The 14,514-nt window shown below is 55.0% G+C and overlaps 1 protein-coding gene across 2 annotated transcripts in view; it reads right to left on the bottom strand.

The window, feature by feature from the left end:
• Positions 1-14,514, bottom strand: part of EGFR (epidermal growth factor receptor) — a 198,767-nt gene that overhangs the window by 12,535 nt on the left and 171,718 nt on the right. For both annotated transcript variants that reach the window (XM_055300828.1, XM_055300829.1), the window contains exons 20-21: positions 9,199-9,384; positions 99-254 (exon numbers count right to left, since the gene is read on the bottom strand). In XM_055300828.1, coding sequence (XP_055156803.1) covers positions 99-254; positions 9,199-9,384 — 342 coding nt within the window. The remainder of the gene's footprint in view (positions 1-98; positions 255-9,198; positions 9,385-14,514) is intronic.

Raw genomic sequence — 14,514 nt, 5'->3', positions numbered from 1 at the left:
CCTGGACAGACCCAGGGGTCGGCGGCGGCTGCCGTGACCTCACCCAGGCTGTTCTGAGAACGTCCCCTATGTCGCCGCCCCACAGGTCGGCTTCTTACTTTGCCTCCTTCCGCGTGGTACTCTTTCTCCTCGGCACCCAGCAGTTTGGCCAGCCCGAAATCTGTGATCTTGACGTGCTGCGGGGTCTTCACCAGGACGTTCCTGGCCGCCAGGTCGCGGTGCACCAAGCGCCGGTCTTCCAGGTAGTTCATGCCCTGCAACACGGGGCCGCGCAGTGAGGGGCCGCCGCGACCACCGGGGCCAGGCAGCGCTGCCTGGGCCGCCCGGAGCGGCCCCCGCTCGGGGGGCCCATGTCCTGTTCACACCGGGTCCTAGCTGTCCCCGTCAGGGACCCCGCAACTCGCCCCTTGGGATCACCACTAACTATCCCCTGAATAGATGGACCAACACATCCATGAAGAGACAATGCGCTGCTGATTTGTTAACTTTTCTCCAACCAGTTGCTCAAGGTTTAAACCCAGATGAACCAAGTATTCGAGGGCGAGGACAGAGCAAGACGTCTGCTGATGGGCTGAGAGCTGGCTGGAAGCTGGTGTGGACCGTGGCCGCCGCGCCCCTGCCCCGTGTCACCTCCTTGCACTTGGCTGACCTGCAGAGCAGGGAAGGCAAGGCCGCTCCCGGGCTTCTCAGCGCTGGGAGGCCACACTGCCCTCATGCTCCTCTGGGCCACCGACCTGAGCTGCTACCAACGGAGAAGGTTTTTTTTTTTTAAGATTTTATTTATTCATTCATGAGACACACACACACAGAGAAGCAGAGACACAGGCAGAGGGAGAAGCAGGCTCTGTGCAGGGAGCCCGACGTGGGACTCGATCCTGGGTCTCCAGGATCATGCCCTGAGCTGAAGGCAGATGCTAAACCACTGAGCCACCCAGGGATTCCCCCCCCTTTTTAAAATTTGAAATCACATGGATACTGAATTTCCTTTTATAAGGTGGCACTTCCTACCCCCTCTTCAGTCGCCTCCCCGACTCGGTTGCAATCAGAACCACTGCTGAGAGAGAGAGAGAGAGAGAGAGAGAGAGAGAGCGAGAGAGAGAGAGACAATACCCGAGAAGCACCCAGGGCAGTGCCTGATGTGTGCACCCCCAGAAGTATCCTCCCCTCGACTCGGGTCCTTGCCCACAGCTTTCTTGGTGACCGTCATGAGCGCTTCCTGCTGGCAGGGCCTTTCTGGCCTCTACTCCTGCTTGCTCCACGCCTGCCCAGCTCAGCCAGGCTCCCTGGGACCCTACCAAGCTCCGACCTGTTGACATGAGCTTGGCGGCTCCACCTCCGTGCAGGGCCAGGCTGGCAGGCCGGAGAAGCCGTTCAGTTCTGCAGACGTCTTACGTCTGTACCACATTCTCTGGCACTAACTCACCAATGTCCCTCTCTCTCCAGCCAGAGGCGTGGACCACGCTTCCAACGTCCTTTACGGCGGACCCTCAGGCGCTCTCCAGTAAAGACAGGCACAGAGATGCAAACACGTGGGCTTCACCCACGCTGCTTTACTCCCCAGCTTTTCTGTAGCTCTGGAGGGATCGCCACGTTAGGGAACTGCAGGGAGAACCTGTGGGTGAGGACGGAGTCCCAAATTTCCTGGTAAATTCTCTGCTTCCTTTCGCGGAGCTATTAGGTGAAAATTCGTAGCGAGGTGAAATCAGAAGCTCTCTTTCTTTCTGGAGCAAAACTACCCATCGGAGGAAACTAGGATCTCAGGAAGATGCCACCGAGAATTAGCCTGTGGGGGCTATGTTGGAGGTCTTTCTTTTTCTTTCCTTGGACTCAGATGATTGATTCCCACGTCTCTCTTCTCCCCTGGATTATCCAGAAAGTTCCTGAATGTTTAAGATGCTGTTCGATTTCAGCGTTCCCCTTCTAAGATCCCTCAGATGCTGCAAAATATGGTTAGCAGGGCTCACGTCTACTCAAGAGGAAACTAGCAGGTTCCCTCTGGCACAGCACTTCCAAATTAGGGATTATTATTTAGGAATGGCATGTGGGGAGCTGAGAGGGAAGGAGCAGAAGCCGAGAGAACTCCTCCAAACAGAGGACCGACTTCCTACTCCCCGTCACCTCCCCCCATGGCCCTTCACAGGGGGCTCCATTCATGAGCTTCCGCTTCTCCTTTGCTTCCTGGGGCCCTGCTCAATCCTCCTGTCTCCTATAAAAGGGTAAGGCCTCTATTTATTAAACACGGTGCACTCTTACCCATTCAAAACGGGTTAATTGTGCTTGGCCTCTTGCCTGGTTAGGCGCAACATCTGCATTCCAGGCTGTATTAGCTCATTTGCTCTCTTTCCTTCAATTTCTCTCTCTCTCTCTCTCTCTCTCTCTCTCTCTCTCTCGCACCCGTTTTTCTCTTCTTCCTTCCACCCTGTGTCGCTGGCCCTGCTTCCTCAGCCATTTCCCAAGGACGTCCTCGGGAGTAGGCACTGTGGAGGCACATCCACAGAGTAATAGGGACAGATAAGTCCGGGACACGTGGGAACCAGTCAACCTTGCCCTATCCCTTCTGCTTTATTTCAAATTTGTGTTTTCTGAGTTCACAAAGGGTGAAATTCAGAGGGAATTTCCAGCCTCGTTTAACTACCATCTCAAACGTATCATTCGGCCTCTTTTATCTCAACACCCCACAACCTGCACACCGGATACATTTTCACCAAAGTGTTGAAAAATGAATGAACGAATGAATGAATGAGGGAGTGATGTAGCAAGTGACTGTTTTGAGCAATGATGATGTGCCAGGCGTTTCCAACACATCTTCTAAGAAGCCCCCTCTGGAGCTGGAGCCCTGGCATCAGCCTTGAGAGCCATCGCGAGGCCGGAGGCTGGTCAGACCAAGTGCTCGGAGGCCTTAAGACCACCATGGGGGCCCTCGCTTCCTGCTGGGGCCTCCAAGCGCAACTTGCCTGCTGGCCCAAAGGCTGCTTGAGGTGTCAATAGAAACTCCAAATAAGCAAAAGACCCCACAGCCCAGCACCTCGGTTGTGTGCCACTGAGTCCATGTCATTATGTAAACCTAATAAATTGACCTGAGCCCCACTTCCACCCCTTGGGTCTGTAAAGGACAACTTTAATACACTGTGACGTTTTTGGAGAATATCAGTCTTCAGGGACGGCTTGGGAAAGAGCCCTTTACATCTGGGGAGCACACAGCTAATCAGCCAGAGGGGTTTAAATCAGAGAGGATCTGGGGGCGGCAGGATTAGGCTCATTTGAGCTTAGATAAAACCCTGTTCATCAGTCTCTGTCCCACACCACAGAGGCAGTTTAAAAGGCCATCTCAGTGCCCAGCAAAGTTATATTTTAACCAGTTTGCAAAGATAAGAGCCTGATAAGAGCCCCTCTAGGCGGAGACACCACAGGAAGCAGCACCAGGGCCTCCTGGGAAGCTCATTTCCTGATTCCTCTGCAAGATCATGGCTTTAATTTAAATCAACGTATTTATTTCTGTTACTTACTCCAGGACAGCTAGGACGGATGGACTTTAAAAGGTCCGAAGGGAATCTGAAGAGCACCTCAAAGTTGCAAAAGAGAGAAGCACAGGGATGTGCCTCACACAGATACCAAAGATCTTTCTGGCACAACATCCACGAAGAAGAAAGGCCTGGGGGTGGCTGGCTCTGACGTTCACAGTCTCCGTTTTCCGGAGGGCTGCAGCGTCCTACAACTCTTGGGAGGAGGCCAGGGTGAGAGGCTGCAATGGGATCCCTCTCTGTTCTGTTTCATAAACCGCCATGGGGAGGAGTGGGGGGGGGAGCCCTGACTTCGTGAAGACAGCAGTGGCACCAAGCAGGGAGTGGGGGGCCCGCAGATGGTTTGGGCAGAGCTAAATCAATAGTAGGCTCCCCCCCCCCCCCCGGGCTCCTGCCTTCGCAAGAGGCACAAAAGTATCAGAATTCCCGATCCCAGACAGCTCGTGCGGCACCAACACCCTCCTGTGAGGGGGCAGCCAGGCTCACCAAGAGTGTGGACTTGGGAGCCAGGCTGCCTGGGGTCCAATCCTGATTTGTGCTACTTACTAGCTCAAGAGCCTGGCAAGTTTACTTAAACACCCCCGTGCCTCAGTTTCCCGGTATGTAAAGCGGGCTAACCATATGGTTAAGTAAGTTAATCCACGCAGCACGCAGGATGGGGCCCGGCGAGCGTCTTCCACAGGGGCTGGTGATTGTCAGGGTTTCCTTCTAAATGCCAGGTGCCCCCCCTTCCCCATCCATTGGCTGTGAGCTTGAATGAGGTCGCTAGCCCACCTTGCCTGGACTCCAGCCACCCCCCCCCCTCCAGAGTCTGATCACAAATAGATTCCCGAGAAGAACCCTTTGCTTTCGTGGTGATGCTGTCTCCTTGTGTGGGGTTGCAGGACCCCTTGGGGGCTCCGCTCGTCCTCCCCAGCCCTCCCTCCCTGAGCAGCCCTCAGCATCTCTCAGGCACCGAGCCACTCTGCATCCTGGCCACCCGGATGGTCACCTCTCACGGATGGGGCAGGGCCTTTCCCTCACATCTCCAGCACAGAACTCTCTAGGCTAAGACATAGGCTGGCTTGCCTGCCCACCTCCTCCACCCCCGGTGGCTCCCAGCACCTGGCACCTGGCTGACAGACCAAGCCCCCCTCCACCCCAACTGACCCCTGCTGGTCCCCGTGTGCCCTTCCCAGAGGCCTGGGGAGCCTGGGCCTCCAGGTACCCAGCTCTCCTGCTCTGACCACTCACTCCCCACAGCGCTGCTGGCTGTGTGGATCTGTTTCCCTCACTGGCTTATAAGTTGGGGAGATAAGAAATTTCATCTTCTTTACATGCGTATTTCACCCAATTCTTAACACTGGCAAATGAATGCCCAAGAGTTCACTAAATGAAATACCTAAAAGTTGATACTCTTGATATTTTAATACCACGGTAACTTCTGGCTTTTTGATGACATACGGCACAGGGACCATTCAGGTTGATTCAATTCCACTGTAATCTTTTATGGGCCATTTAAGAATAGATTTAAAAAAATAATCCAAGTAACTGAAAAGCCTGGTAATGGATCTGCCGTTTGGCTTTGTCACCGAGCTGTCTCGTTGCCTAGGTGTTGATCGTGCTTGGTGGTGGAATTAGCTCCGATGAGTCCTGCTTTCTGAGGATGGAAGCAGAGGCCGGCGGTGAATCGGCACCGTTGGGCTGCATCGTGAGCCTCACCTCCTTTTCTAGTTCCTTGTCTGGCATGATTTTCATTCATTCATTACCCCCCTGCTCATCTGTTACAACTGCAGTATAGTCTGTCAACATGGGCTTCACGGCAGGGCACTCAGGAAGGAACACAGGTGGCCAAACCAAGTAATTCTGTGCACTTAAATAAATCCTTCGAACTGACAATTTTTAGGTTTGTCCTTATTAAACTGTATCTCCTGGACCATCTTAAACACCGTTTGGTGCACATACAGTTGTAGTCAGAGAGAGCCTCGGTCTCCTGCCATCTGTCTCCAAGCCTCTCCAGGGCTCGATCGCAGGGATCCTCATTTTCCGTCAACTACCTGAGAATTCAATTCTGTGAGACCTTGATCTGGGTTAGGTGATAAGCAAGCTCTTTTGTCCCAAAGGTTTGGGAAACCGTCAGATTAATCACAGTCTCGAGAGCCTTTATCGATGGCAGGACGTCGTAATAATGTGCACGGATGGTCTCAGGGGAAGACGCTGGCACAATAGCAGTGTTTCCAAGTGACAGGCCGATCGGATGATAGGACCTTTCTGATTAGAACGTTTTATGACATTACTGTGCCATCTGATATAGTTTGGGACTTACTAGCTGGCTCATGTACCCAGAAAAAGCGGATACACTTCCTGAAGCAATGAAATCCCAGCATGTGGGAGCTACCCAGGGTCCCACGAGCCAGGAGCTTAGGAAGCCAGGATCTTTCTGTCTGGGGAGCAGGTAATGTCTCCAGAAACTCCCGAGATGGGAGAACAGAATCCACTGTCACCTTGTAAGGCGAGGAGGGCCCGGAGCTCTCTTCTGCTTTTCCAGGCCCTTCCTGACTCCATCCTGACTTCCTCCCTCGCCCACTCACTTCTCTTCTCTTTTCCTTTTGCCCAGGTGATAGAATTTCTCCTCTTAGCCGTTCAGCCAGGATGAGAAACTTGCGTAACAGTGGCCAGCATTCCATCAATATTTAGAAAACTTCCCAGGAGAGCCCAGGCCTTTGTGAATCAATGCAGGACATTTATGGGTCAATAAATCCCACTTTGAAAACGCCAGGAGTTCAGTTTCTGGTCAGCCACTAAGTGTTTCTGGGTAGTCTCACTTCCAACTTTTACAAAGGAAATTGTTCGACACTAGGATAAAAAGCCACTCACCCAGGAGCAGATTTCTGTCTTCACGGTCGAGGAAACCACTACTTTCCCTTCCCTCCAAGGACGGGCCCCCCATCACTCCAGCGATTCAAATACAGCAGCCAAGGGTTTCTCCTCTGACTTAGAAAGCAAATCTACCCCGGAGAGCTAAGAGACGCGATCTGGAAGGCTTTCAGTGTGAAGTAAAGAGAAATAAAGTGCAAGAGACACTAGAGTGGATTTCAATAACAGGTTGCAGTTGTGAGTGAAACCATCTAGAGAACTGCCCTGGAAAACTTTCAGGCCTGGACCCTCAACTCGGGAACTTCTGCGACTCCGAGGCACAGACGGGTTCTTCTTTGCCGTGGCCACTGGCATATTGAGGTCCGTGTGTTTTTTCCCACCTCGCCTGCAGAAGCTGACTTTTAGGGTTAAAATAAATTCCCATCTTTGTAGGCACCAGTGGTCGGGCGGATTGAGACGTAAGGTCGCAAAGGAGAAGAGAAAAAGCTCAGAAGGAGAGGGGACCCGGACCCTGATGCCGCTCTAATAAATGAAAGCTGATGCGGAACTAGATTAAGACAATGTTTCAGCTTAGATTTTTAGTCACGAGTCCAACCTAATTGAGCCAAAATGCGGGGAAAGCAATGGAGAAAGGGAACATCCAGTGAGCACCGTGTGCGCGCGGCACCAGTGGCAGGTGCTCCTCAGAGGCTACCTGGTGTCACCCTCGTACCCGGGAGGAACCTCGTTTAGGGCCAAAGAATGAGGCACAAAAAAGACTCAGCCACCTGCCAGAGGTGGTTACCGAGCGACAGAAGTGGGATGTGGCTCTCACGTCTGCTGGAACTGCCAGCACGCTTCTGGGCTGGACCAAAGTCGCGGGGGCTACATGCCCCATCGCGAGGAGCGTCACTTTCGTGGAGCGGTGGACTGACACGACATAAGCAGAGGAGAGATGCTGACCACCTCGGCCGGGGAAGCTGGCTGCAGGTGTGCAGAGCTCGGGAGGCCCTGCCCAGGGTGGGGACGGGCCAGGACACCAGTGTCACGGGGCTCACCGTCCAGTTGGGGCAGCTGCGCACAAACTCAAGCGAACACGGAAATAAGCCAGATCTTCCCAGGCAGCAGTATGTGCTAGAAAGAAAAGAGAGCAACCAAAGCAAGGCGGTATTGTCTGTACGGGGGAAAGAATTTCTGGGCTCAGGAGTCAGGGGGTGAGCAGATCTTCAGGAATTATTCCAGATTCAGTAAAACCTGCCTGGGGCTAACCACCTCCTCCCCCAGACCAGCCCCTATTCCGGACTGGACCGGGCCGAGTTTCATGTCAACCAGGATAACCTCAGGGGGCAACAGGTGCAACCAGGTAATGATGTAGGATGAAAGCATCCTGGATTTCAGGGTGACCGGTGTCTTTTAAGAGAAAGGAAAAGGCGATTTAGACTCAGACATAGAGAAGGAGGCTGTGTGAAGACCGAGGAAGAGACGGGGTGGGGGGGGACCTCGAGCCTGGGGGTGGCCGGAGCCACCAGAAAGGAAAAGGCAAGGACGTGGGGGGCGGGGCGGGGGGGCGGGGGGGAGGTGGGCACAGCCCGGCCGGCTTGGCTGTGCACTGACCTCCAGGACGGGGGGTGGGCAGCTTGCTGCGGTCGTGAGCCACCAGGCTGTGGCAACCCGTGGCAGCCTTGGGACGCGGATCCAGGCACACGCAGAAATCACGAGCATTTTCAGGAAATCACGGCGTCAGAGGCGCACACACACCCTCTTCCAGGGCCACTATCTAGCGCTGCTGAGTGACTCAGGCCCCTGTTCTGTGACCAGGGTTACGGCTTCGAGAAGGACAAGAACACCGGGGACTGGCGGGGGGCAGCCCCCCGAGGCTGCGGCTGAGAAGGGACAGCACGCGGCGCTGGATCGACTGGGCCACCAGCACAGCCGGGGGGGGGGGGCGGGGAGCGGTCAGGCCCCGGGCAGGGCCCAGTGGTCAGGCTTGCGGCCGCCGTGGCCCCTCCACGGCCCTCCACGCCGGCTCGCTGCGGAGGGGCCGGCCGCAAGGACGCCCACGCTGAGACGGGCCTGCCCACTAACCTGCCTCACGCCAACCGAGGGGAACACAGGACTCAGCCATCTGGGTTGCCAACAATCGCTGCGGTGCCGGCATCCCGAGGGAGAGGCTTGGCACGAGAGTAAAAGTCCTCTGGGGACCCCGTGAGGAGCTAACACCCAGCCTGCTGCTGGGCCACCTGTCCACTGTCTGCATTGTCAGCCGCCTCTCGCCCTGGAATGAGCCTGTTATTGCGGGGGGCCAGGTCGGGGGCGGGCACCCAGCACCTGCCCTGTCGGCACAGCCCCACTGTCCTCTGGATGTTCCTCGCCCAGTCTCAGCCCCCTTGCTCGCCTTGGTATCCAGGCCTGACGGGGTGGAAGCCACAGCTCCTCCTCTACCCTCAACTACCCTAAAATTCACCCACGAGAACCCCAGAGAAATGACCCTAGCACCAGGCCACACTATAAGCACCTAATAAAGCAAATATTGCCTCGATGTAGCCGAACAATTAGATTCTCAGCACGCAGGGGGACAGGCCCCCATTTGATGCAGAAGGCAATCAATTCAACTGGATCCAAAATAAAACGTACGCTGTGTGTACGGGCCCCACGCGCGCACAAGTCTAGCTCTCCCAGGACGGAGCCCCCCCTGTCCACTTTCCGGCTGTCTTTATTTCTCCCCCTTGCTGCCTTGCATTGGGGCGCCCGCGAACGACCGCGTCACCCCGGGGGAGGGGGCAGGGGAGCAGCAAGCGAAGTACCTGCCCTACTTTCAGGGCCCGCGCGCCTCTCCACTTACCTTTGCAATCTGCACACACCAGTTGAGCAGGTGCTGGGAGCCGATGTTGTCCTTGTGCTCGCGGACATAGTCCAGGAGGCAGCCAAAGGGCATGAGCTGCGTGATGAGCTGCACCGTGGACGTCAGGCAGATGCCCAGGAGGCGGCACACGTGGGGATTGTCCACACTGGCCATCACATAGGCTTCCTGTGCGAAGAAGAAAGGGGAGAGGAAAGCTTCAGAGAGGGCCCCCCCGCCCCCCTGCCGTGGCTCAAGGGACAGGCAGGTGGACCTCCCTCCAGGCTGAAAACAGCAAAGCACAACAGTGATTCTGGATCCCCAACCGTGCCTCGTGGAGGACGGGGTCGCCCGTGAAACATCTGGTGCACAGACATTTCTGCAGGGCCTGTGACACACATAGGAGGCTGTGGAGTGACCAGTCGTTTGGTGGAAGACAGCCCCCCCCCCCCCAGTGCGGTGCAAGGATTTCCCTTCACAGAGACACCCAGGGAGCATCTGCCTGCGGCAAAACACGGAATGAAAACAGGACCTGATGGGGCACCTGCGGGCTCGGCGGCGGTGGAGCGTCTGCCTTGGGCTCAGGGCGTGATCCTGGGGTCCCCGAGTCCCCTCCCCCCTCCTGCATCGGGCTCCCCACAGGGAGCCTGCTTCTCTCTCGGTCTCTCTCATGAATAAATAAATCAAGTCTTTAAAAAAAAAAGAAAGAGGGCTCTGCGGTTTAGCACCGTCTTAGGCCCAGGGCATGCCCCCGGGGTCCTGGGATCAGTCTCCCCATCGGGCTCCATGCAGGGAGCCCACCTCTCCCTCGGCCTGTGCCTCTCTGTGTCTTTCTTGAATAAATAAATAAAAAATCTTAAAAAAGAAAGAAAGAAAGAATTGAAAGAAAGAAAGAAGAAAGAAAGAAAGAAAGAAAAGAAAAGAAAAGAAAAGAAAGAAAAGAAAAGAAAAGAAAGGAAAGAAAGGAAGGAAATGGGGCCTGAGGTCCCGGAGCTTGAGCTCTGCTGATGCCTCCGTTAGGAAGCCCTCGCCCCAGGGCTAAAGCTGCTGCGAGTTTAAAATGTCAGGACAGAAATTCCCGTGTGGGGCCTAAGCCTGGATCACGACTTTCCCACAGAACCGAGATACACACGCAGAGGTAGGGCCATGAGAGGTCACCCGAGCCGGCAGGTGGCCCGTTGGCCGGGGACGGTGGCCCCGCCTGGGTCCTGGGGGCGCAGCTACCTGCCCCAGGCTCCAAAGGGGACCCAGCCGGACCGGCCCTTAGGTCACAGCGATCCCAGGCTCTGCCGGCTGCCCTGTGGCACCTGCGAAGACAGGTGCCCGTGATGCCCGTGCCTGGGCCTCAAGCTGGGGAACCACTCTGCTCTGCGAAACGCGCCCCTCCTCTGACTGCTGGCTGCCGAGGCCCGAGCCCTTCTTGACACAGCCACCCCCCCCAACTTTATGTTAATCCTTCTCCGTTCTCCACCGGGAAGCTGTTTTATTTCCAGGTGTGCACACAGCGGGGGGGACCCCCTTCTTCCAGCTGACTGAGAATTAGGGAATCCCCACTTTCTTCCCCTAAATTCTGTCTCCTTTTCAAATGCAAAGGGTGGTGCCCTTCATTGGATTCAGATGTGAAAGGGGGGCCGTGTGGCCTGCAAGAGAGAGCTCAGAGGCTCTTTTTATGTTTCCACCACTGCTGTGGCTGGGATGTGGCCTTGGGGACCAGGATGGGGTGGGGGTGGGGGGAGCACTGGAGGAGCCGGAGGTGAGAGAGGAGACCGAGTGGGCCCAGGCCACAGACACTGATGCCCCCACCAAACCGGATCACACCTTGTCTGGTGCCTTAAGCCTTCCTCTGGCCTCAGCGCCCCGGCCACCCCAGGCCGCCCAGGTCAGCCGTCCCCCGGAAACCCTCCCCTCCCCTCGGTCCTCCTCCCTGGGCCCTCGCCCACGGCAGGGCCTTGGCCTGGAATGCCCCTCCACCTCCTCTTTCCTCATCTGACTCCTCCTCTGAGGGGCCTTCTGGACTCCCCAGTCTTAAACTCTCCTGGCATCTTGCAGTTTTTTCCTTGGGGGAGCAGGCTCTTCCTGGCCTGGGAACTTGCTAGAGATGCAAATTCTTGGGCCCCACCCAGGCCTACCGTGTGAGCCCTGAGGAGGTGGGGCCCGGCAAGCTGCTGGAGTAAAGCCTCCAGGGGATCCCAGGGCTCTGGAGCACTCCTCATAATATGCATTTAAATACTTGTGTGATTTTGAGAAATGTCCTGCCTCCTCCCTAGCTCTGAGGAGAGGACTGCACTCTCAGCTCCAGCATCTGCCCGGCGCTTTTTAGGGCTATACTCTGTTGGCAAACGCTGCTTATTTGTGGCCTCAATATCCCCTCCGTGTTCCTGCTGCCTCGCAGGCAGGGTCAATCCCTGGGCCTGAGGGCCTCTGTCATTTCCTCTTCTGTCCCCCGAGTGGTGCCGGACACATATCCGGGCACATAAATAACTAACTCAAAACCGTCAGAATTGAACCCCTGGAATCATACAAAACCAGAAATCTAAAGCAAATCAGACTTTGCCCTTCCACTGATAACAAGAAAAATCCCCATGGCTTCTAACATGCGCTGCAGACCGTTTGTTGGGATGCTGCCTTGAGTGGCCCTCTCCTTGCAAGGCAGAGCTGGCACTTCGTTTCTTCTGGATTGTAAACATCGCATCCCCCCAACATTAAAGGGCAGAGTAGACATTTGATACTTAACGGACACTCAAACATCCCTTCATCTCTGAGAAGGGCTGCGTATAAAAAGTCCGACCTGGAAAGCCCTGCAAGTGCATTTCTTCTGTGGCCATTACTCATCCGAAAAGGAAACTGAGGCCCAGCGAAGCGAACGGCGAACGGGAGACACTGTGGGTCAGAGCTGAGCCCACGTATGGGTCTCCTCACAAGGGTGACCCCTCTGCAGGCCCCCTCGCCCCCCCACCTGCCGTATGTACCCTGCGGTCTCCCGCGAGGCCTCGCCGAGTGCTCCGGTTAACGGGCTACCAGAAAGCTCGAGACCTCATTACACCCCCAGCACATATATAAATGTTTGCATTCTTTTTCCACTGCCCGCCCTCGTTTTAAACTGGGAAGTCTATGGAAAAATTAATAGGCCATGCAATTGCCAGAAAAGCACAAATCACGTCTCTCCCCCGAGTCTGGGAAACCGTACAACCATAACACCAGAGAAATCCTCCGGCCGTTCCCATTTTCTCAAGATCTGGTGAAGATTTGGAAACATATTGTATTCATCTTAGAGGGGAGAAAAATCTGCAGAGCAGAGCAAGTTTGAGCAGCGCAGCTGCTGTGGGGCCGTGAGGAGCTGACCTGGACCCGGGGATCGGGGAACAGAGCACCGGCGTGGGTGTCAGGCCACACAGAGCCTGGAGCCCGGCCAGATCCCCGTCCTCTTAAAATCCGATAGAGCCCCGCACCAGGGCATCACTTCCGCCCCACCCCCCAGCACAATGGAGCTGCTGTTTGGTCGTGTGTCCTGTTTGGTGTCTGCAGAAGCTGAACTGAGCTTTGTTCTCAGCTGTTTATCTTGGAATCTCCAAGGTGCACTGTGACCTGCGGCAAGAACGCCTGGTATTGCACGGGGCCGGCCCTGAACTGGACCCTCGGCCGGCCAGGCGGGGCCCAGGTCCATGGACCCCGGGGTCCACCCGAGTCACACGGCAGGGCCCCTCTGAGGCCGTGACCTTGAAGGCCTGCGATGCGGTCCCAAGGCCTGTGACTTGGTCCCGATGGCCAAATGATTTTGGATGCCTTCCTTCTCGCTTGTCTCCCTCATCTGTGAGCTCTTTGAGCTTGAGAATTGGGGTAAAGGGGCGTGACCTCCAAGAACGATGAGCAGGTGCCCCGACATTTCTGAAACTGTAACCGGTTAATCTAGGCCACGGGCAGCAGCTTAAACTAGAAGCTGCAGCGTGGGCATGGGGGTCTCAGGGCCTGACCCCAGCAGGAGACCGGAGTGTCGGGGGAGTGGGAGCATCTACGGGCGAGTCCACGCTCAGCCCCATTGGCTGTCCCATCGAAGAGTGCACTGGCCCTGCATGCCAATCATATCTCAGGGACACGGGGGGAAAACTCAAAACCCAAACCAAACCAAATTTCCCCCAAAAAAATGGAGGGAGGAGAGGGCAAGAGAGAGGTAGGGCAAGAGGCAAAGCAGGACTCACACTTTTTTAACTCCTGTCTTCCACCCCTCCTCTGCTGCCTCCAGCTCTACGGGTCCTAGAGGGTCCTTTGCAGTGAAAATCCACACACCCCCCCCCCAAAGCACAACTCTGTCTTCAAACGCAGCCTCACCCTGCATTATAAATATTGCTGAATTCACATTCCAACACCGTCCTGCGACACGGACTAGAATCTAGTCTCAAATGAGAAGAATGAGTCAAGGAAGCAAATTCTGCAAACAGAGAAAAAAGGCCAGGGAGCTCTGGGTTCTAGGTACAGAGACTGACTTCACAAACGCATTTCTTGGGGTTATGTGGAGATGAGTCGACAACGTGATGCTAATAGGACTTCCATTAGTTTGTAGGCCATTAAAATGAGATAGTTTTGCTCGCAAGGAGATCTCCAATATGCACGATTTGCTACTGTGCTTTATTAATACATCCTCTTTCATTTAGAAGGTGCTGGAATTTCATTTAGAAGCAATCTCCCCACAATTACAGCGGAGGGAGATGTCCGCTGGGAGAAATGGCAAGTCCAGAGTGTTAGGCCACTGGGAAGCTCGTTGTGCCTAAACACATTTTTTAAAGGGCCCATGTTTGCCTTGCTTGGCATATATCCTGTGGGTTAGAAGCAAGAGTGGGGGATACCACATCTGACTCTTGTCCTTCCTGATGGTAAGATAACTAAATTCTCTAGATTTTTGAGGCAGCTCTTTCTTTCTTTCCTTTTTTTATTTATTTGGACTGTTTGCCTAACTTCCTGCTAAGTCTCTCTACTCCTCTTTCTCTGGCTCTGCCTTGGGACAAGAGCAAAAGTTTGCATCGACCCACAGCCATGAGAGGCCAATGGTGTTAACAAGGAGACCCCATTCGTCCACCGGGGCCCCTTGAAGCCACCTTCATGGTGGCCCCTCCTTCTACCAACCTCTGTTTAAGAGGATGCAGGCCTCTCATTGGCCAGTGAGGATCCAGAGATGGTGAAGAAAGCTCAGTGGAAGCGACAGTAAAGACATGAAAATAATCTGGTGGAACATTCCAAAGACTCCATCAACTAACAAAAGACACTGGAAATAACATATGAATTGTTTGGCTTTGGGGGTGGGGGACAGAAGATGGGCAACAGTTT

The sequence above is a fragment of the Nyctereutes procyonoides genome, unplaced genomic scaffold (assembly GCF_905146905.1).
Source record: "Nyctereutes procyonoides isolate TBG_1078 unplaced genomic scaffold, NYPRO_anot_genome, whole genome shotgun sequence".
NCBI lineage: Eukaryota > Metazoa > Chordata > Mammalia > Carnivora > Canidae > Nyctereutes > Nyctereutes procyonoides.
Note: the sequence above shows the minus strand (reverse complement) of the source record. Positions and strands in the feature narration are given on the sequence as shown.